The sequence below is a fragment of the Coregonus clupeaformis genome, chromosome 35 (assembly GCF_020615455.1).
Source record: "Coregonus clupeaformis isolate EN_2021a chromosome 35, ASM2061545v1, whole genome shotgun sequence".
Classification (NCBI taxonomy): domain Eukaryota; kingdom Metazoa; phylum Chordata; class Actinopteri; order Salmoniformes; family Salmonidae; genus Coregonus; species Coregonus clupeaformis.
In genome coordinates, this window is record NC_059226.1 from 24,162,838 (window position 1) to 24,184,765 (window position 21,928).

Genomic DNA, 21,928 nt, shown 5'->3' on the forward strand with positions numbered 1-21,928 from the left:
TGATAGCGTTGTCAATTTGGCAACTAACAGCATATCTGAGACTTGGATTAGTACTCTGCTCTGAACACTCAATAAATCAGAAGAGATTACAAGGTGTAGACTGGGTCTGACTCCATATAAGGACTTTTACCCCTCTTCCATTCAAGACATATTTAATTGAGATCCTTGTATGAGACTAGGCCAGTTGGTCCCTTTTATGCGCATGCCCTCCCGCCTACCTGTGGCTCCCTAAAAACTCTGCCTTCATTGAGGGTGTGGAGAATGGGATGGGGGAGGTAAGAATGTCCACACATGGAAGGATTGTAGGCACGCAAAAACAGGACAACTGTCAAAAAGTTGGGGGAAAAACGTGAGTATCGATGCCATTGCAAACTGAAAAAAATTCACCCAAAATATGATTTCAAGTAGATTTCTGGACTGTGGACACCCACTGAGGAAAAAAATATTTGTGAGAGGATGACATAAATAAAAAAGGATCCAACAAGATAAAAAAGAAGTCCATGTCTGCCTGGGTGACCCACAAACCTTAAAACAGCAGACTGTAAACCGAGAACCCCTAAAATGACCATGTTTTTGCCATAGCCTTCAGTGTGTACAGGCCTGGGATAAGAGTGAAATCGAACCACAAAGCTGCAGCGGACTGGCAGCGGCAACTATTGTCTGAGGACTGGCTTCTGAAATAAAAAAATAGGGTTGGTTACATGTAACATTTTCATTGGGGAGGGAGGGGGAGATACGAAAGGGTTGGGTCATGGAAAAAAGTAGAAAGGAAAAAAGGTAGAATGTGTGTTAACTGGAACACTCGTCCTCTAAAGTAGTGTATCAGGGTGTAGGGAATTAAACCAGACTGCCTCAGAGGAAAGACAATTATTTGGAAAACACAGCGCACAAAATCATAACCGTTGACAGGAAAATTAAAACAAAGATTTGAAGGGGGGAAAAAGTCAATTGGGTGTGTTTGCTCTTCACATGAAAGTATTGTGTTATACTTGTGGGATGTGGATTTAGGAAATGAGTACGGTATGTGTCAGTAACAGCACCAAAGGAGAAGAGGATAAAGAGAACACTGAAAAGAGACGGCTGAGCGACTGGAGAAGGGAGGGAGGGGAGACAGATGGACGGACACCCCAATGAAGATGACGGTAGATGAGCACCCCCCGTTTTTCACTTACTCCACTTACTTTTGGCCGCGTATTTGTTCTCTTTCCGTGTCTTATTGGCCTTCTTAAGGCAGCTGTCACATACAAAGCTGTGGAGAGGGGAAAATGTAAATGCTTTATTTCATTACTTCAAATAAATCATACATGCATTTGTTATTTATCATAGCTCAGAGGCCTTCAGCTTCACTTCTTTGCCCTCCATCTACTGTATAAGACACTAAGGTTATGTTGGCAGCAATGAATGATGTAAAGTATTGCTGAGGATCATGATGGTAAACAGGCAACACAACCACAGTAAGATTGAACCTGGAACTGCACCTTGGAATAGCAGCAGTGTGACAGTTCTAACAGTCGCATTAACGTAAGATGTACAGAATGTGTATGCAAGTTGGCTCACCCTGCCGGCCATATGGTGTCATTATGCAGGACACAGATTTGGTGCATTTTACGCCCGCAGTCGATACATTCCACAAGCCTGCAGAAAAACAGAAAATAGAGGTGGACAGAGAGTCACAGGTTATTGATACCATGTGTCACATGGAAATTGTCATTATTTTCTCAACAGGAGATTCAACTAGCAGAACATTTCAAACACAAAAGCCATGATGACGACCCAAACAGGTCCTAGAGTAACTGACTAAAAACACACTAAAGATGAAATATTACAGATTGCCAGTTAACAAATATTTGATGCAAGTTGATGCAAATGTACCACATTGAAAACATGGGTTGACACAAAGTACAGATCAAATGTAAAGGAAAAATAAGAAAAGTAGGTACCATTCAGGGTCGAGCGTGTCATTCTTCTTCCGCTGAAACTGATCTTTGCTGATGGACCTGTGAAGAGGTGGGAGAGAGGCCCAGGAGTGTGGGAGGTAAGAACAGACTCAATCCAATCACTGGGCCAGAAATGCAATGTGCTATATTACAGCCATAAAGAAAAGTCACAAGCAATAACTGCAGGCTCAGGCTTCATACAGGCTAGGATTCAGCCATGTCTAAAACATCATCTAACACATCTGGAACATTAGGAGCCCTCAGTATGTTGGGGTTTTAGCTGAAGAGAGAAGAGGCAGAAATCAAGTAAAAGGATGGAGACGGCAGTTGAAGTGAACTGCTGCCTTAAGAGGTAGAGGAGAGAGAAAAGACATGTTATAAAAAGAAGTATACTATTTCACTAAGGGAGAGACTGAGAAGGTATTCCATGATGGGGAGAAAGAGAAGTCCCATTGAAGAGATTTAACATTTCTCAATCCCATTGATAGAGAGCATTTATAAATCAAAGAAACCAAACAATATTTACATGTCATCAAAATGAGCAATAGAAGAACCATGTCAGTATTAAAATGGTGGGGGGTTTAGGACGGGGTGGGGAGGTTGGTACTCACGTCTGAGGCTGAGAGGGATCATCCCCCAGGGACACGCACTCGCCCTGGATTTCGTTGAAACACTTCTCACAGAAGTGGTACCTGTCAGCAAGAAGCCCAAATTGTGGTGAACTACACCGTTCGCCAACCGCACAGCCAATCACAGAGAAGGCACGAGGAAGCAGTCACCAATCAGGGCAGGGCAGGACAGGCCAGGAGAAGAGCAGAGGGCAAGGTCGTCGCCAGGTAGTAGCCAATCATGATGCAGGGTTTTTGTGTGGGCAGGTATTTTGATTTTGCAGTTATATTTTGGAGTGGATGATTGGTCACACCAAAGCAGGCCAATGCAGACATCACAAGCGTTAAAAAAGGAGGGAGAGAAGGGAAGAAAGGGGTAGATGGGGGAAGGGAGGGCAAAATGAATATTAAAAAAGCGTGAAATAAATCGTTACAGGTCAGATGAGGACAATGGAGGGATGAATAGGATGGGAAGAGTGAAGGATGGGGAGAACATAACATCCAACGAGGACAGAGATACAATGCAAAGCACAGATTAGTGTCAGACAGTCAGTGGACAAAAACATCATTAAAGGGATACTCCGAGATTTTGTCAATGAGGACCTTTATTTACTTCCCCAGAGTACGATGAACTCGTGGATAAAAATTTTATGTCACTGCGTGCAGTTTTAAGGAAGTTGTTAACTAGCGCTAGCACAATTGCTAACTAGCGTTAGCGCAAAGTAATTGTGCTAATGCTAGTCAGCATTGGCACATGAAACTACCTCTAACTTCCTTCATACTGGACACAGGAGACATACAAATGGTATCCACAAGTGCATCTGCCTCTGGGGAAGTACATAAGGGGCCTCATTGCAAAAATCCCAAAGAATACCTATGAGGTAACACTGTAACGGGGGAGGGGGGGGCTCAAACACAGTGTGGATGAGGAAAAGCAAGTGGTAGTGCAACATCAACCCATCATCCTTTTGCTCCATTTATAAAGAGGGTCCCTTTCTTGTGTTGGAGAGAGGAATTATCATACATGTAGTGAGGTTGTGAATACTGTGTTGCCCTAACCTACTACACTATGGTGATGCTGTCTTGATGGTCAAATGTATCTGATGGAATGTGTTGAGCCAATCATCTCCACAGCTTTGTTCAATAAAATATTCTGCAGATCAAAGTGTTCACTGCAGCGATATCGTCCTGAGTCTTATTTGAAGTCTTGTGTCCAAAAGGAATGATCTATCCATTTGCCAATTATCAGTTTGATTCAATTACTTACCTGTAATTGATAAATACATTTCTCTATGCATTTTAAGTAGACTAGTGGAAAAGTGTAGATTTCTAAATAATCTCTTAAAACAGGGAACCCACTTTGTAAATGTCAAAAATTAAATTGGTGAACGATGAAGATGAAAATGCTGGCAGGGTGTAACCATTTAAAGCCAAATTAAAACTTCACTCATCTGTGATTGAACAATGCTATATTGCAGATAATATCAGCATGCACAATAACATCACAATAAGACAATCACTCAAGTAGATTTGTGGATTTATAGAAAATATGCAGAAAACATGACTTGTTCAAGTGTGTGTGTGTGTGTGTGTGTGTGTGTGAGAGAGAGAGAACCCTTGAGGGTATGAATGACCCTGCTCCTTTCAGTGTCTTGAGTATGTGAGTTTGTTTGTGCCTCTGTACGCCCCTTACCTGTTCTGGTAGCTAAAATAAGTAGCATCGCGCGGGATGGTGCATAACTGTTTCCCATAGCAGCATAGAGTTTGGGGGGAAAACTCAAGCTGCAAACAGAATAAGAGAGGCCATAGTAAGAGATAGATAGATACAGTCTATGTACTGAAAAATACTTATCCAGGAACCAAATTATAATGTTTGTATGACTGTATGTTTCAAACGCAGTGAAAGCTGTGCTGTCTTCAATGACTGATGTTATACACATCCATTCACACACACACACACACACACACACACACACACACTTCCGCTCACCTTCCTCCCGCAGCAGTAGCCCAGGCTCTGCATGACGGGGTCGATCTCGGCTTCGAACACCTCGGCCAGCTTGGAGCAGTACTTGTAGACGCGGGATGTCTTGCGGTTGTACAGCCAGGCGTTGTTAAACATGAGCCAGATGTCATCCACGTATTGCCAGGGCTCCTGGTACTGTCCCGTGTCCAGCTTACGCTTTATGGTCGACAGGTCTATGGGGTTCTTTACAATGTCAAAGTAGTCCTGAAGGGGACCAAGTCCAGGTGTCAGCGAGGGTAGGGTTCAGCCCGTAAAGGAGGGTGGGGAGAAAAGGGGTGGAAAGGGATTGGTGTGGTCATCGATGCAGGAGGAGGGAATGTAGAGAAGACCATGTTCGTCATCATCATAGTCATCATAGTTGTTGAAGTAGCAGAAGTTGTGGTGGACATCCAGGTGGAACCAGAGCAGGGGAGAGAAGAGGGTGCAGGGGACAATGTTGATGGCTGCAGAGAGGTTCATGTGCAAACAGAGACATGACAGCTTCTCCCCTTCATCACTCAAACTTTGCACCCTTTCTACGTGAATTGGGAACAGGACAAGGAACGACACTGGGGTGGCCAGGCTCGTCCCCTCCAATTCTGCACAAAAATTCAAACTTCTCCTCAATCAGGGCTAAATTAGTACTCTGAAGGAAGACCAACTTTTACATCCAACAGTTATCAGAAATTACAGGATAAAGCACCTGTTGTGCACTGTACATTTGTGTTTGTTTTTCAAGCAGTCAGACGGTTCCAGTGCAACCGCTTTCTCCTCTACAGACTGCCTGGAGGAGAGCATTTTCAGGGCATGAGTCAGGGTACAAAGCTGAGGTGAACAGAGCAGTAACAACAGTCAGGCAGAAACAACACACGCTGGTAAACTGGCAGCATGGACATTGGCAACACAGCACAGTCAAAGCCAAGAGCACTGAGACAAAGGGGCAAAGCAGAGACGGGGTCGTCAAAGCTAAGGATCTCTCTCCGTCTCCAGGGAAACACGAACAGGAAATGAGACCCTTCACTTTGACAAACAGAGGACACAACGGCCTGGTGATGCATGAACACATGGCACATAGTATGTTGCATTCCATTCATCTGAGTTCAATTACAACAACTATGAGTGTTGTTTCTATGAGTGTATTGGAAATTGAGGTGTGATAATCCCATTGTGGATAGATATTTTTCCACTAATTGGTCTTTTGACAGATCAGATCAGCTCCTTTGCCGATAATTGGGCAAAAAGTTCAGAATTGGGCTGCCTGTGTACATGCAGCCTCAATGGTCTACAAACAATTATTGTAATTAGTGCCAGACATCATTGCCTGGGTATCTCTTCACGGTGTTCAATAAGAGGTCCGAGATATTTGATTTGATAGCTATTAGCATTATCTGAGACACACTCTACTACTGCATACATGCATTGGCACAACTCTTCACATAACTCACAATCAACTTCAACACAATACGGATTACTGGCGAGGAACTGTCTAGAAAGCATCTACCATGAATAGGCATACAGTGGGGAAAAAAAGTATTTAGTCAGCCACCAATTGTGCAAGTTCTCCCACTTAAAAAGATGAGAGAGGCCTGTAATTTTCATCATAGGTACACGTCAACTATGACAGACAAAATGAGAAAAATAAATCCAGAAAATCTCATTGTAGGATTTTTAATGCATTTATTTGCAAATTATGGTGGAAAATAAGTATTTGGTCAATAACAAAAGTTTCTCAATACTTTGTTATATACCCTTTCTTGGCAATGACACAGGTCAAACGTTTTCTGTAAGTCTTCACAAGGTTTTCACACACTGTTGCTGGTATTTTGGCCCATTCCTCCATGCAGATCTCCTCTAGAGCAGTGATGTTTTGGGGCTGTCGCTGGGCAACACGGACTTTCAACTCCCTCCAAAGATTTTCTATGGGGTTGAGATCTGGAGACTGGCTAGGCCACTCCAGGACCTTGAAATGCTTCTTACGAAGCCACTCCTTCGTTGCCCGGGCGGTGTGTTTGGGATCATTGTCATGCTGAAAGACCCAGCCACGTTTCATCTTCAATGCCCTTGCTGATGGAAGGAGGTTTTCACTCAAAATCTCACGATACATGGCCCCATTCATTCTTTCCTTTACACGGATCAGTCGTCCTGGTCCCTTTGCAGAAAAACAGCCCCAAAGCATGATGTTTCCACCCACATGCTTCACAGTAGGTATGGTGTTCTTTGGATGCATCTCAGCATTCTTTGTCCTCCAAACACGACGAGTTGAGTTTTTACCAAAAAGTTCTATTTTGGTTTCATCTGACCATATGACATTCTCCCAATCCTCTTCTGGATCATCCAAATGCACTCTAGCAAACTTCAGACGGGCCTGGACATGTACTGGCTTAAGCAGGGGGGACACGTCTGGCACTGCAGGATTTGAGTCCCTGGCGGCGTAGTGTGTTACTGATGGTAGGCTTTGTTACTTTGGTCCCAGCTCTCTGCAGGTCATTCACTAGGTCCCCCCGTGTGGTTCTGGGATTTTTGCTCACCGTTCTTGTGATCATTTTGACCCCACGGGGTGAGATCTTGCGTGGAGCCCCAGATTGAGTGAGATTATCAGTGGTCTTGTATGTCTTCCATTTCCTAATAATTGCTCCCACAGTTGATTTCTTCAAACCAAGCTGCTTACCTATTGCAGATTCAGTCTTCCCAGCCTAGTGCAGGTCTACAATTTTGTTTCTGGTGTCCTTTGACAGCTCTTTGGTCTTGGCCATAGTGGAGTTTGGAGTGTGACTGTTTGAGGTTGTGGACAGGTGTCTTTTATACTGATAACAAGTTCAAACAGGTGCCATTAATACAGGTAACAAGTGGAGGACAGAGGAGCCTCTTAAAGAAGAAGTTACAGGTCTGTGAGAGCCAGAAATCTTGCTTGTTTGTAGGTGACCAAATACTTATTTTCCACCATAATTTGCAAATAAATTCATAAAAAATCCTACTATGTGATTTTCTGGATTTATTTTCCTCAATTTGTCTGTCATAGTTGACGTGTACCTATGATGAAAATTACAGGCCTCTCTCATCTTTTTAAGTGGGAGAACTTGCACAATTGGTGGCTGACTAAATACTTTTTTCCCCCCACTGTATGTGTGAGAAAAAATTTGCTAAATCATATCCAAATTAGAATTGTAAAAGCATAAAAAGTCTGGAAGCATAAAAAGATTAAAAGAAAGCAGTTTAAATAATAAAATAAGGTAATGGGCTATGAACATTTTTGGCTAGTAAATTTCCCCTTTAGGGCATGTTACTTGAAATGCAGAACAGTGATGTACCACTGATAAAATGGCTGCTTATTTTAGGCCTTTTGAAGTCTGATGAAATGCAAAAACAAAAGCCGCCATTAACAAGGCCCAGGGGTCTAACATTCATTAAGTGTTGATCTTAATCAAAACTGACGGGTAGAAACCAATCAAAAAATATTTATTTTAAATTCTAACAGACAGAAAAGGTTTACATTTGCATTTCTCCTAAATGTTACTGACAGACTCATTGATTTCTGTTGACTTGGTTTACAAGCAAAACAAGTTAACTTTTTCTACATAGCATTTTCTTTTTTTTGGTGGTGTAAGAGAATTAGAGAGAAGCAAGCATGAGCTGACACGCAAACACAGGCACACACACACACACCTACCCAAGAACCTACAGTAAAAACCAACTGACCTACGTTTGATGTATAGTATACTCTACCTGAGCAGAGATATAACACTCATAAATTCAGTATCGAGAAAACTCTCACTCACACACACACCTTCCAAGTATCGCTACAACTCCCCTAGCCAACAGTCACTCCCTCACACATGTGGTGGTGGTAAGGATGAAGAGAAGGATGAAAGAAAAAGGAAAAGGAAGAAGGAATGAGAGAAAAATGAACTAAAAATAACGGTAAGAACGTTTTAGAAGGACGCAAAATGGAAGCCAGCGCAGTCCCTTACCAGGTTAGTTTTGTTACTAGTTCGAATACGTACGGGTATTCCCAGTAACTGGGGGTCCACTGGTTGGCGGAAGGGCAGAGACTCAGGGTCTTGGCGGTACAAGGCCTCCAGGGTGGGCATCAAAGCCTGCCGCAGCTCCTCAGGCTTAAAGACTGGAGAGGGAGTGACGGAGGAGAGAGGGAGTGACGGAGGAGAGAGGGAGTGACGGAGGAGAGAGGGAGTGACGGAGGAGAGGAAGTGGGGATATAGGCAGTGCAAGTAGTGGAAAAGGAGGAGCAAGAAAGATGAGAACATTTTTTTTGATTAGGCTGTTTACAGGTGAATATACACTTAGCTTCAAAAAGTCATAGCCTAGATCTATACACCATGGCCGACTTAGGTCCGAAACCAACGTTGAGGAATGCTTGCATGTGAAGATGAGGATAAGGACAGGTACATTACTCCTATGAAGATAAGAGAGGAAAGAGTAGTGTGGGGGGGGGGGGGCTTACTTTTCCTCTTGTTCTGAGCGCTGGCGGGGGAGCTGTGCGTGCCCGATGCCCCCGACCTCTCCTCTTCGTCTTTGGGCTCAGTCTTCACCTCTGGCTTCCTGTCTCTGTCCTCCATCTTCGGCGTTGCTGCCGATGACGATGTGTCCATAGGCTCACCCTTGCATCCGTCGCCTGAAGGCTTCTCCTTCTTAATCTGAGCGGGGACATGATGTTCAATATCCTATACACATTTCCAGACATCATCCTGAATGTAACAACTCTGTTAGCTGTGTACTAAATAATCTTCACCTCGCTGGCTAGTTAGCACTGTGTCTTTTGCTTTTATAACCCTGCATTTGAAAAACTGGAAGCCTCACCTCAGGTTTCTCCTCTGACTTGATGTCTGCCTGTCCCTTGCCCATCTTCCCAGAGGCCTTCCCCTCTCCCTGGTCCTCAGCATCCTCATCGTCCTGCTGTTTCACCTCCATCTTGGGCTCAGCTGGGGCGTCAGACGAGGTCAGCTGGGAGCTAGGGTCCACGCTGCTCACCGAGGCTGGAGTGGAGGCCTGGCCGTCTGCAGTCAGAGAAGACTTCTGAGACAGCTGGGAGGACAGAGAGAGAACAGTTAATGGAAAGGAAATGAACAACAGAGGAACAGCCAAAAAAGCTAGTGAAAAGAGTGAACAGCCAAGGACGTAGACCAACAAGGAACGGAGGGCAGGGGGACAAGAGAATTTGACTAAGGTGTCTGTCGAGGCAATGAGGGAAATCTCAGAGACATGAGGTATAGCCAGAGACCAGGGACAAGCTTAGGAATCCAAAGAACAGCACTTCTGACAACCATGAGGAGTTGAGTTAGTGAGACTATGGGGAACAGTAGGGGGAAAACTACTCACTGGAGTTCGCGGAAGCTGGGTTGGCACATGGGCATTCTGGGTAGGCACAGACTGAGCCTTCCCCATCTGGAGGCCTCCAGAAGCTCCACCACCGATTGTCTGCTGCTGGAGCTGACTGGGCTTCTCCGAGTTCATTCCTTGCCCCATTGGCTGTGACGACGCTAGCTGCTGCTGTGGGAGCGGAGGGACGACCTGGGGCGGGTTGGGCGTGTGAGGCTGGGGGGTTTGCGAGCCTGGCAGACCAGACGGCGTCTGATGAGGGGTTGGCGTGAGGCTGCGTGCCGGGGAGGGGGAGTTCTGTCGAATGGGGGGGCAGTGCGGGTGTGAGTTGGGCTGGGACGAGTTGGAGTTGGGCAGTTGCAGGTTGGAAGGAGGGCCTCCACCTACGCTGCCTGGCCCCATGGAGCACTGGGAGGGCCCTGATCCTGCCGCTGAGCCTGGCTGGGCTGTAGGGCTGCTGACCGGGAGCGAGGGCGGCGTGGGCATCTGGGCCTGCTGGAGAACACCATGGAGGAGATGGTTAGTCTATACCCAACTTCAAATATGACAACTATTTTAGTGTCACCCTTTACTTATATCATTGGTTCCAGTATTTATTTACCTGTGCCACGCCTCCTTGTGGTCCTGGATGGTTCATGCCAACTGGGCCAGCCCCGAGGCCAGGACTGGACCCAGGGAACTGACCAGGAGGGAGGTACTGGTTCTGGAGCTGGGCCACGTTGGATTGCCCCATCCGCGTTTGCCCCATACCCATCTGAGTGAGATCGAGCAAGATAAATTATTAACTTTTTGTTCTAATGAGACCATGGTTATTTTCTATAAATCGCTGTGATTGGAATGTTGAAATATAATCAATTTATATCAATATTGAACGCAGTTATTTTCCAACTTCATTTGGACATTGGGAATGAGAGAGGGCTACTAACCTGATTTAGAGGTCCGCCAAGTGGGAGGGGAGGCGTTGACCTCTGACCTAATGACTGCATCCCCATTTGACCAAACTGATTCATCCCTGAGAGAGACGAGAGAGAGCAAAGCAGTAACACCCATTAGCCACCATTATAGGTCCACCATTCAGACTGGTTCGGTTTGTGCCAAGCAGCAAACTGAGCTGAGCATGTATGACTGTAGGAAGAGCTTACCTGCAGGGTTCTGCATCCTGTTCACCATCTGATTGGGTCCGGTGGGTCGAACCATGGAGGGGTCAGCATGAGAACCATCTGAGAGTGAAGAGAAACACATTAATTAGCTTTGCATCTATGGCTACAGTAACCAGGTTTCATCCAACCATTTCATGCAGATGAATTACCTGACGGCTGACGTATAAAAAAAGTCACAACAGGCCTGATGGAAACAGGACATTTGTCAGTAAAATGTCATAATGTCCCCAAACCAAATACGCTAGACATGGGTGTATAACTGATTATGCGACAATTGCAGTGGAAATATTGATACAATAACCATCATATCGAAGTAAACTTGGAGTCACGCAATTATATGTTACATTGTAGGCCTACCACCACGACGTGGAAAAGCATGACGAGTTTATAGGCAGATTAAATAAGCTATGATGAACTTCACATGGTGGTTAAATGCACGGTGATCATGCACATTTCCGATAAATATTGACAATAGGCCATTATTTGAATGTTGGTGACATGATGATTGGTGCTTGGCTGCCAATTATCAAATAAAAGGATCTTGTTCTTCTTCATATAATCCACCCTGTCCACTTTATCAGCACACTCTTGTCTAGAGAGCATGCGACAAAACCAGAGTGGGCAAGTTTGCTAATTAACAGTTTTTGTGACAAAAACATCAGTAGAGTTGAAAATGTGATTGAAACACATTGAACTTCTGTTATTAAATACAGTACATGAGAATTAACCGCAAAAGTCATTTTTATATGCACTCTGTCATTACACAGAGCTTTTTATCCGCAACAAGTCCGTTTAAAATCGAATCAACTTTTATTTGTCACATGCGCCAAATACAACGGGTGTAGACTTTACAGTGAAATGCTTGCTTATGAGCCCTTCCCAATGATGCAGAGTTTAAAAAACTAACACAAGAGGAATAAAATAAGTTTGATGGAAACACACCTCTGGTTAGAGAATGCTAATTTAGTTTTTATGCAGATTTTTGAATAGTCTTGAAAATCTGTTCCCAATTGGATGGAAATCTAGCTATTGAAGTAAATAGAGCCACGCAATTGGAATCAAGCAGTGGTAATCACACATAAACTGCGTTTATTTTCAGCAAACTTAACATGTGTAAATACTTGTATGAACATAACAAGATTCAACAACTGAGACATAAACTGAACAAGTTCCACAGACTTGTGACTAACAGAAATGGAATAATGTGTCCCTGAACAAAGGGGGGGGTCAAAATCAAAAGTAACAGTCAGTATCTGGTGTTGCCACCAGCTGCATTAGGTACTGCAGTGCATCTCCTCCTCATGGACTGCACCAGATTTGCCAGTTCTTGCTGTGAGAGGTTACCTCACTCTTCCACCAAGGCACCTGCAAGTACCCGGACATTTCTGGGGGGAATGGCCCTAGCCCTCACCCTCCGATCCAACAGGTCCCAGACGTGCTCAATGGGATTGAGATCCGGGCTCTTCGCTGGCCATGGCAGAACACTGACATTCCTGTCTTGCAGGAAATCACGCACAGAACGAGCAGTATGGCTGGTGGCATTGTCATGCTGGAGGGTCATGTCAGGATGAGCCTGCAGGAAGGGTACCACATGAGGGAGGAGGATGTCTTCCCTGTAACGCACAGCGTAGAGATTGCCTGCAATGACAACAAGCTCAGTCCGATGATGCTGTGACACACCGCCCCAGACCATGACGTACCATCCACCTCCAAATCGATCCCGCTGCACAGTACAGGCCTCGGTGTAACGCTCATTCCTTCGACGATAAACGCAAATCCGACCATCACCCCTGGTGAGACAAAACCGCGACACGTCAGTGAAGAGCACTTTTTGCCAGTCCTGTCTGGTCCAGCGACGGTGGGTTTGTGCCCATAGGTGACGTTGTTGCCGGTGATGTCTGGTGAGGACCTGCCTTACAACAGGCCTACAAGCCCTCAGTCCAGCCTCTCTCAGCCTATTGCGGACAGTCTGAGCACTGATGGAGGGATTGTGCGTTCCTGGTGTAACTTGGGCAGTTGTTGCCATCCTGTACCTGTCCCGCAGGTCAGATGTTCGGATGTACCGATCCTGTGCAGGTGTTGTTACACGTGGTCTGCCACTGCGAGGACGATCAGCTGTCCGTCCTGTCTGCCTGTAGCGCTGTCTTAGGCATCTCACAGTACGGACATTGCAATTTATTGCCCTGGCCACATCTGCAGTCCTCATGCCTCCTTGCAGCATGCCTAAGGCACGTTCACGCAGATGAGCAGGGACCCTGGGCATCTTTCTTTTGGTGTTTTTCAGAGTCAGTAGAAAGGCCTCTTTAGTGTCCTAAGTTTTCATAACTGTGACCTTAATTGCCTACCGTCTGTAAGCTGTTAGTGTCTTAACGACCGTTCCACAGGTGCATGTTCATTAATTATTTATGGTTCATTGAACAAGCATGGGAAACAGTGTTTAAACCCTTTACAATGAAGATCTGCTAAGTTTATGTTGAAAGAGAGTAGCAATGTTGTCAAATATGTGTGTTTAAAGTGTCTACTCACTGGGCGGCTGTCCGGGGGCCAGAGGCGACTGGCCCATGCCAAGGGGTCCCTGTGGCAGGCCTGAGGGGGGCATGCCGGGTTGTGTGGGCATCATGCCCTGCTTCTGTAACCGCGTCCGCCTCTTCTCCTCCAGTTCCTTCTGGATCTTATAGATCTTCTCAGCCAGGAGGTGGTAGTACTCCGCCTGGTAGCGATACAGGAAATTCAATAAATTCAAATACACCCTCTAGTCCGCCATTATTAGTTGTGGTCAGTTAGTTTAAATCATTGTATTCCATTTCTGGTATACTACTGTAATACCAGCCTTCACCCACAACATTGAGGAGTCAGTTCTCACCCTGCTGTTGGCCGACTCGTACATGTCCCCCTCTACTTTACGAGCGTAGGCCACCAGGTTCTCCATCCGCCGGTCCTTCAGCGCAGCCGGGTCCGGGGTGGGGAAGATGGCCTGCACACTGCTCACCCAGCAGACGGATAAAGAGATACAGAGAGATAAGCCAAAAGACACTGACAGCCTGCCTTGCACCAGACTGTGTGGTGAGGGTGCAGTCCAGAGTCACATATACAGAGTACTCATCTAACAGCAATAGCAGAAGAACACTTTTTCTTTAAAACTGCAATGGCCTACGTGTCCCCTTCTGTGACTCTGGTGCAGTCAGGGCAGACTCACAGCTTGTGGACGAGGTGGTTGCGCAGGTCCTGGGTGATGTCCTCGTGCCAGTTCTTCCTCATGCCGGCGGATGAGGGAGGGGTCGCCATGGGCATGGAGCCCAGGCTGCCCGCCCCGCTGCCGTCGTTCATCAAACTGAGAGATGAAGAGAGAGGGATGGAGACGACATCATTGAAGTAACTTTGTGAACTTGTGAGTGTGTTGCTGTGTAGAATAATGTTTTGAGTCTTTAGAGATGGCAGGACCATAAAATCAGTATTGAATTCCATGGACAGGATAGTGATTTCAGGAGGAGGGTATGAGTGTGTTGTACCTTTGTACATTCATATTGTTGTGCAGCATGGCGTCTGGTAGCAGGTTGGACTGATTGGGGGGCTGCACCCCCACCCCTCCATTCATCCCCATGGGGTTCCCTCCTACAGGGGCAGATAAAGAGAGGACAGGTTCAAAGCAGTTCCTTTCCTCGGAATCAAAACCATTCACTTTAAAAATGTTATCCTGTTCAATCAATGACTAAACTAAGAAGTCTGCTACACTGCCCCTGGTCGTAGTTCATTTTTCTAGATTCATCCTCCTCTTCACCAACACGGTTGTTGACGAGCCCATGCCCACTCACCCATGGCATTTAGCGACCTCATGCCAGACTGGTTGGGCAGGTTGGACTGGGGCGGTTGCTGGGGCATCTGGTTGCCCTGGTAGGTGAGGCCCAGGGCGGCGTAGGCCCTCTCAATGGAGCTGGGGTCAATCTGGCTGGGCGGGTTGAGGTTAGGGTTGCTGGGCTGACCCCCTGGCACTGCCCCTAACGAGCTGCCCAGGCCAACCCCGGCACTGCTTAGTAGAGCTGTGGAGATGGAGGTAGAGGAGAGCGAAAAGAAGTGAGAGGGAGAGAGAGAAAATCAACTTGCCATGAACAATGACTGGAACTGATGTTGAACAGGTAGCCATATTGGTTCAGACACGTAGTACATCACAATGCAGAGGACAGACACATAGCTCAATACACACCACACTCACACTGCTGGTTCCTTTTGTCTCCGGCGTTCTTGAGCGGCAGGCAGACAGGACAGTCGTGCCGAGTGCAGTTCTTCCAGTGAGAGATGATCTGTCGCGACGAGGCACAGTGTGCCACTGAGGGGAAAAGAAGGAGAGAAAGTGAGACAACTGACAGCGCAACACAATAACAGTGTCCTAGTAGAGACCTAATGTTAGCAGTTAAGCGGGAAATCTAACTGTAAAAACAAGGGAAGCCCCAGAGTAGGCCAGATTGGGGAAAAGCAACATACAGAAACATGGATGAAATAAAGCTCAAACCAAGAGGAAGGGTGCATCTCAATAGTCTAAAGTGGCTTCCTCTACTTCCTCTTGGAGAGTGGAAGCCACTTCAGAATATTAACAAACCAAAAATAACAGTATTAAAAAGGACCACCAACTCACCCTGGCAGGACTTGCCAGCCTGGCAGTGGGTCATGTGGTTGAGGACGTTCTTCATGGTGCGGCAGTGGGGCAGGCTGCACTGGCGCACCTCCCCGTTGGCCTGCTCCCGCCGCTGGCACTTGTGGGCGTGGAGCAGGAGCACCAGCTGCTGTTGGATCAGCTTGCGCTTCTCCGGGTCGGCCGTGGGGGGCGCTGCCCCCGGACCTGTTGCCACGGTACCAAGGCCAGCCTGGGCCCCGGCTCCAACCGCCGCTCCACCCACAGACACCGGCCCTACCGCCGAGGCCTGCTGGGAGGCCTGAGGACACAGAGCGAAAAGAGAGGGAGTTAACCAGAGTGGATAGGGGGATGTAGAAGGAAGATGGCTGGGATAGAGGGGCTGTATGGAGGATTAAAGACAAGGGAGGGGCTTTAAAAGGGAGATCAAAGTTGACATGGTGGGATGGGCCGAACTTAGTGCAGTGGGTTGTGAGTTGATTACCACCGAAGTCCAGAGGGTCATTAATCTAGTATTTTAGTAGGACTGACAATACCAGTATCGCAATATTTTTTCCATGGCAAAAATGAAAACACAAAGCAGTCCAAACTCTTTGGTTCTTTAAAAACCTGCTGTATGTAAAATATTGTCTGCTATAGCTTGGAAAACAAATAAATAGGACTCTGGATGACAACATAATGACGTTTGTTTGCAACATTAGGGCTGTTTTCATAAAGAAGTTATATCCGCTTCATGTTTTGTTTCCTTGCCACGACACTAACAAGTATCGCGATACTGGTATCGTCCCGGCCCTATATCTTTCACTAAAATAAGACGAACAGAAAAAGATGCCCTCACCATCCCAGCCATGCCCTGTACAGGCGGTGTCTTCTTGTCCAGGTTGAACTGGGCCAGGCTATTGGGCAGACCAGCCTTGTTCTGGTGCTGTGGGCCCAGCCCAGCACCACCCAGACCTTGGCCTGCTGACTGACCGTACGGACCACCATAGGGGCCCGCATTAGCCATCATATTCATCTGAGAGAGAGGGGGGTGGGGGAGAAATGGAGGGAATGTCAGGTGAGTGAGATCTAGTTTACACTCATGTTCCTGGTTCTGTATTGTACAAAAATACATACATTTAGAGCAGATTAAACGACACTAATGAAGCTTCATTAACTTTAAATCACAACCTGAGATAAGTTGTTGTTGACAGATTCATATTAGAGTTCAATCTCAGGACCATTAAGCATGACACTGCTTTGAGCAGTAGTCAGTCTGGTCTTATTCACAGAGTTTGTTAAGAAAGCATTAACGCTGACATATTTACGAAAACATAATTCAACAAATAGCTTGAATTTTCCTAGCATTTTCACACAAACACCAAGACCATGCTCTGCTGAAGATAATAGTGATCTAGGGGTGACAATGAGAGAACAGCTGCTTGCTAAGGGGGAGTAAGACCAAATCAGCTCTTACACCAGCAGCTTTCCATCATCTGTGAACCCTTATCCTTACAAAATATAAGGGAATGTAATCAACTACTTCCAAAACAGACAGATACGGCCAACAGCTAATAAGCTGGTCACTGCTCAGCTGGGTCCCATGAGGATCGTTTAGGATGCAACTCTACTGCTGCAAGTCTGCACCCTTCTTACTCCCCACTGTTTTGGACACCTTATGGAAATGCATGTAGACACTGCCCAACTGACAATGAACATCTATGCTCTTAGCTGGCCAAACACTAAAAGAGAACCTACACTGATGGTTTCTGCTTTTCACCTCAGCCAGACTACAGCTCTGGAGGTCTTAGGCAAGGCAACATCAGCCTGAACATGACAGCATCCACTGCACCCAGCGATCCCCAGCCCTCGTGACGACAGCTCTGACAACTGGATTGTCATATTTACAGCACCAACAAACAAGCATTTAAACAGCACCCACATACTGATCCAATTTTGTTGATAGCAATGTGAAGTGCCTATTTAAAATGTGCCTATGGCAACATCATAGCTGGGATACACAATAACAGGTAAAGGTTGATGAATCTGCTCTACTGCCGTCATAGACATACTTGATCAGTTCCGGAAGAGGCACTTCACGGTTCACACACACTAAATACTCTTCTCGATTCTGGTCAATTAATGTTCATTCAGAGCAATCTTGAAACCAGCTAATGACATATTAAACATAGCATCTCACTGTTGTCTGGTGTCAAGACAGCTAGCATAGCCAGATGTACTGAACACCAAGACCAGCACAGAGCAAAACTGCATAATATCAAGATGTGTAAAAGAGGATCCTGCTCCTGTAGACACTTATGAACACAAGTCCATCTACAAAACAATTAGGTCTTACCTTGTTCAGTGCTCCAGGTTGCTGTGGCCTCATCCCAGCCTGTCCCCCTGCCCCCATTTGCTGCCCCCCCTGCTGCTGCAGGGTTTCTGCCAGCAGGTTACTGTTACTTCCCATGCCCGGGTTGACCGGGTAACCCATTCGGGGCGAGCCGTTCATCACCTGGCCCCCCATCATGCCCTGGGGCGTGGGCCCCTGCTGCTGGCCGTTGCCCTTCTGGGCCCCCATCATGGCCCTGTTCAGTCCACCCACCATGCCCGCCTGCTGCATCATGCCAGCCTGCTGGGGTGAGGGGTGCTGCCCCTGGGGGCCCATGCTCTGGGGCCCAGGGGAGGCGTTCATGCTGCCCAGGAGGCCCATGGAGCCACCAGGGATGTTGGTGGCTCCCTGCTGGCCCGAGGGGGGCGGCGCTCCAGCCCGGAGGAGCTCCGAGAGCTGTTTGTGTTTGGCAGCAGCGTCCTGGCCTCCTCCCAGGCTGGTGTGGAGCTGGCTGAGGTCCCCTCCATTGACAAGGCCCAGCTCCGACGAGTTGATGAGCTCATCAGGGAGGTCGTGCTCCAGATCAAAGAGTGAACCAAAATCTGGGAGGGGGTAAGAGGAGGAAAGAGAGGGCAGGGTTAGTGGGATATCCTGAGGTGTACATTGAGAGCAGTAGCAAATAAATGCACTTGTGCCCCTTGACGTTGCAAGCTCAGTAACAAAGCTCTAACCTCCTTCAAATGTATGTGCAGCAATAATATTCATTCTGGAAAGAGAAATCACTACATCTAAAGAACCAACTAAATGAATCCCTCCTATTTCTGGACACTAACAGCGTCTGCATACTAGGTTTGGTTTGCTCATAGCAGAACTCGGCTAGGCGAAGTGAACGTCTGTGCCTCGCATACTCCCTTAAAAGACCGTCGCTTAAAATACCTTAGCCAGTATACACGTCCTCAAAATAGTCTGAATTAATTTAAGATAGCTCAAGAAATCTGTAATTCACTTTTATGTTTTTGCCAAGGAGGTCTTAGTCATGCAATTGTACATCTAACTAAGATGTTTGGTGCAGTAGTCTCAAGTGAAAAAATGTGCATGAAAACAAGTCGTCTCTTATTGAATTACAAAAACTTTATTGAAGAATCCCTACTGTTGACCAATCACCGACAAAGGGGCGTAGACTTCGGTTACCGAACTTCGGCTTGCCTCAGAAAAAATGTGGTGTGCACAAACAGCCGAAAAAACCCTTGCCGAAGACAAAAACTTCACAAAATGTAATCATAATATATGCACAAACTGTTTCAGACGGGAAGAATGCGGACGCCTTAAGTCAGTGCAGCGGCTGGCTCCAACCAACTAAATGAATCGCCCCCCTTTCTGGATCCTAAGTCAGTGCAGTGGCTGGCTACAGCCTCCCACCAAAGAGCTTCCTCTCCTGGGCCAGTTTGTGGTTTGATGGGGTGCCAAACATAGAGTGGACAGGGTAGGGTCAGAGTGCGAAGCCACAGAAGTAAACACTGACTGAGCAGCAGGTGGATATGTGTGTATAGAAGAGATTTCTCTGCCTCTACATAGAGAAAGGGAAATAGCAGGCATGTCTGCTAAGTTCCAAGATCTACTTGAATTGCCCTTGGCTGAGACGTGAATTCACTTACAGTGCACGGTGGATACCAAACAAAGGCAAACCTTTGCGTCCTTTATGACTATCATTTGGCAAACAAACCTCTGGATATAAAACTTCAGAAACCAGGGGCAAGTGGTCTATTTATGACACCAGGTTGAGGGTGTGCTTGGCAGAGACTTGAAACGCCTACGGCACCAGAAGCAATCAGTCTCACCTCTTGCCATCTCTAGCTTAGAGCAGAAGCAGGACTGCAGCCATCTTAGAGGGGGGGGAAATATTCCATTAAACACACAAGAGCTGATCCACTCAAATAAGCAAGCTAGCCTCAAATATGCAAGCATGCATCCTCAGTCAAGCTTGAGTCTGTGTTAACATTTCTACACTATCCCCCAAGTTGCAGTGACTGTAGTACAGGGAACAATCAAATTGTTCTTCTGCACGGCATGGATACAACATCCGTACCTGTAGTTTTCAACTACATACAGATGCTGAACACCGTCACAGTCTCTGCACTAATGTCATAAACGAGAAAGCCTTCTCAATTTACTTACTTTACCGCCTATATCCCCTGACTCTTACTAAAATGAAGATGTAGGCTACTACCCCCCCACCATGACCAATGAAACACATGGTAAGTTGTGTACACTTGTGTCTGCATTGGGTGGGGATGGGGGGGGTGCAACAGGAACTACCTCTGAAGCAGTGATTTTGCAAATGCTTGCTTGTGCAAATGCTACTGTGAGCGACTCCTGGTCCACAAGACTCAGTCAAGCACCGATGCCCCAGATTCCCATCACAATGGGAGGCAACAGACAGCAGCCATTTACTGGACTGACAGCCTGTTCTAACATCCACCATTTTCACACCCCGGCCGACTGATGTGCTTTTTTATTATTGAGGAAAGGAGGGGAGTTGCATGTTGCATTTGCTCTTCCCTTCCAAACAGAATCAGCTTTTCACCACAGAGTGGTTTGTTAGACCTGTGCAGAGCCTTTCTTTGAATTCCAGTAATGACTTGGTTGGTACAACAGAACTTGGATGACACATAAATCAGAGCTGTATGTTAAGAGAGAACATGCTTGTACAAGGCATGCTTCAAGTGAAATGGCAACTTGGTTGGGCTGGTACAGTAGAGATAGGCTGAGTTTACACAGGCAGCCCAATTCTGATCTTTTGCCGAATTGTAGCCATAGTGCTCCAAAAAAGTTCCATCTAGACTTCGTGTCATGTGAGAAATGGCATTGAAACGAAAGCTAAAACTTATGGAGGGACCTATTTGGGCAATCCTGAATTGTTTAATTTGTGAATAAATGCATCCTGATGACAGACATGACATGGAGAAACAAACAAAATGGGGAATTATGGGTGCCAACTACCAGCCAAGGCAGCTAACTTAGCCTACCCATTTAATAAATATGAATTGCATGCGTCAGGGAGTGGGGTCTGCACATTTAGGAAATATGTTGTGTTTTTCAATCTGGCCTATAATGGTTTAAGCTTGACATTTAACTTTTACCGTGTTATCAAAGTATTAAAATGAGTTAACATTGTAGCTAGAATTGAACGGGGCAGTCCTGCAAATGAGGGGCAAAAAAGCGCCGACAGGACTCAATGGTAGTCAACAACACCTTATACTACAGTCCAATTAATTCAGACTTTAAAACAAAAGGGTATGAAAAAGCTAGACACATACATACAAACGCCTAACATAACGTCACGCTGCTACATTGTAGCGACAAAAGGCACTACAACTTAAGTATGCTTACGAGCTACTTGACTCACTCTAGCTAGTGTAGCCACCTAGCTTCTAGACAATGCAGCAGTACACAACACACAGAAGTGGTGATGGCTCGGTCACAACGCTAACTAGTTAGCTAACTGCCGTAAGTATAACAACACTCCAGACACCATGTTATAGCAAAGTTGTCGAAACAGGTTAAAATAAATGAACCCCTACACCAATCCAATACTAAAAATGTACATGTGTCACCTTTCTGATTAGCTAGCTATGCCAATTTACCTAAGATAGCTAATAACTAACGTTTTTAGCTAGCTAGCTAGCTACAGTGGCTACCCAAACATCAAAAGCATGCATCTTTATTGCTTGCAGCGCTCAAGTTGAATATCTAACGTTAGCTAACTAGCCGGCTATCCATAAATGGTGGCAAGCTGCAGCTAGTTAAATAGGAGAAGTAACATTAGCTTGCTAAGTTGGCTAACTGTAGTTACCTAAATTCCAATAGTGAGTTCACAACTTGCTATACTTGGACTATCCCATTGTTTGAAGCGGGCAGATAACTGGCTAACTTCAAAACTTTCACT

The 21,928-nt window shown here is 46.1% G+C and overlaps 1 protein-coding gene across 11 annotated transcripts in view; it reads right to left on the reverse strand.

Annotated features, from left to right (window-relative positions):
• LOC121550901 (histone acetyltransferase p300) overlaps nt 1–21,928 on the reverse strand; it is a 31,020-nt gene that overhangs the window by 6,608 nt on the left and 2,484 nt on the right. For 2 of the 11 annotated variants that reach the window (XM_041863327.2, XM_041863328.2), the window contains exons 2-23: nt 18,007–18,584; nt 16,510–16,686; nt 15,675–15,972; nt 15,246–15,368; nt 14,857–15,081; nt 14,554–14,656; nt 14,241–14,375; nt 13,908–14,034; nt 13,571–13,754; nt 11,027–11,104; nt 10,811–10,896; nt 10,486–10,638; nt 9,885–10,379; nt 9,366–9,590; nt 9,010–9,202; nt 8,519–8,670; nt 4,536–4,775; nt 4,239–4,327; nt 2,549–2,659; nt 1,941–1,997; nt 1,558–1,635; nt 1,173–1,249 (exon numbers count right to left, since the gene is read on the reverse strand). In XM_041863327.2, coding sequence (XP_041719261.2) covers nt 1,173–1,249; nt 1,558–1,635; nt 1,941–1,997; nt 2,549–2,659; nt 4,239–4,327; nt 4,536–4,775; nt 8,519–8,670; nt 9,010–9,202; nt 9,366–9,590; nt 9,885–10,379; nt 10,486–10,638; nt 10,811–10,896; nt 11,027–11,104; nt 13,571–13,754; nt 13,908–14,034; nt 14,241–14,375; nt 14,554–14,656; nt 14,857–15,081; nt 15,246–15,368; nt 15,675–15,972; nt 16,510–16,686; nt 18,007–18,584 — 3,984 coding nt within the window. The remainder of the gene's footprint in view (nt 1–1,172; nt 1,250–1,557; nt 1,636–1,940; nt 1,998–2,548; nt 2,660–4,238; nt 4,328–4,535; nt 4,776–8,518; nt 8,671–9,009; nt 9,203–9,365; nt 9,591–9,884; nt 10,380–10,485; nt 10,639–10,810; nt 10,897–11,026; nt 11,105–13,570; nt 13,755–13,907; nt 14,035–14,240; nt 14,376–14,553; nt 14,657–14,856; nt 15,082–15,245; nt 15,369–15,674; nt 15,973–16,509; nt 16,687–18,006; nt 18,585–21,928) is intronic. The other 9 variants (XM_041863332.2, XM_041863330.2, XM_041863331.2 and 6 more) reach the window with 9 other exon arrangements.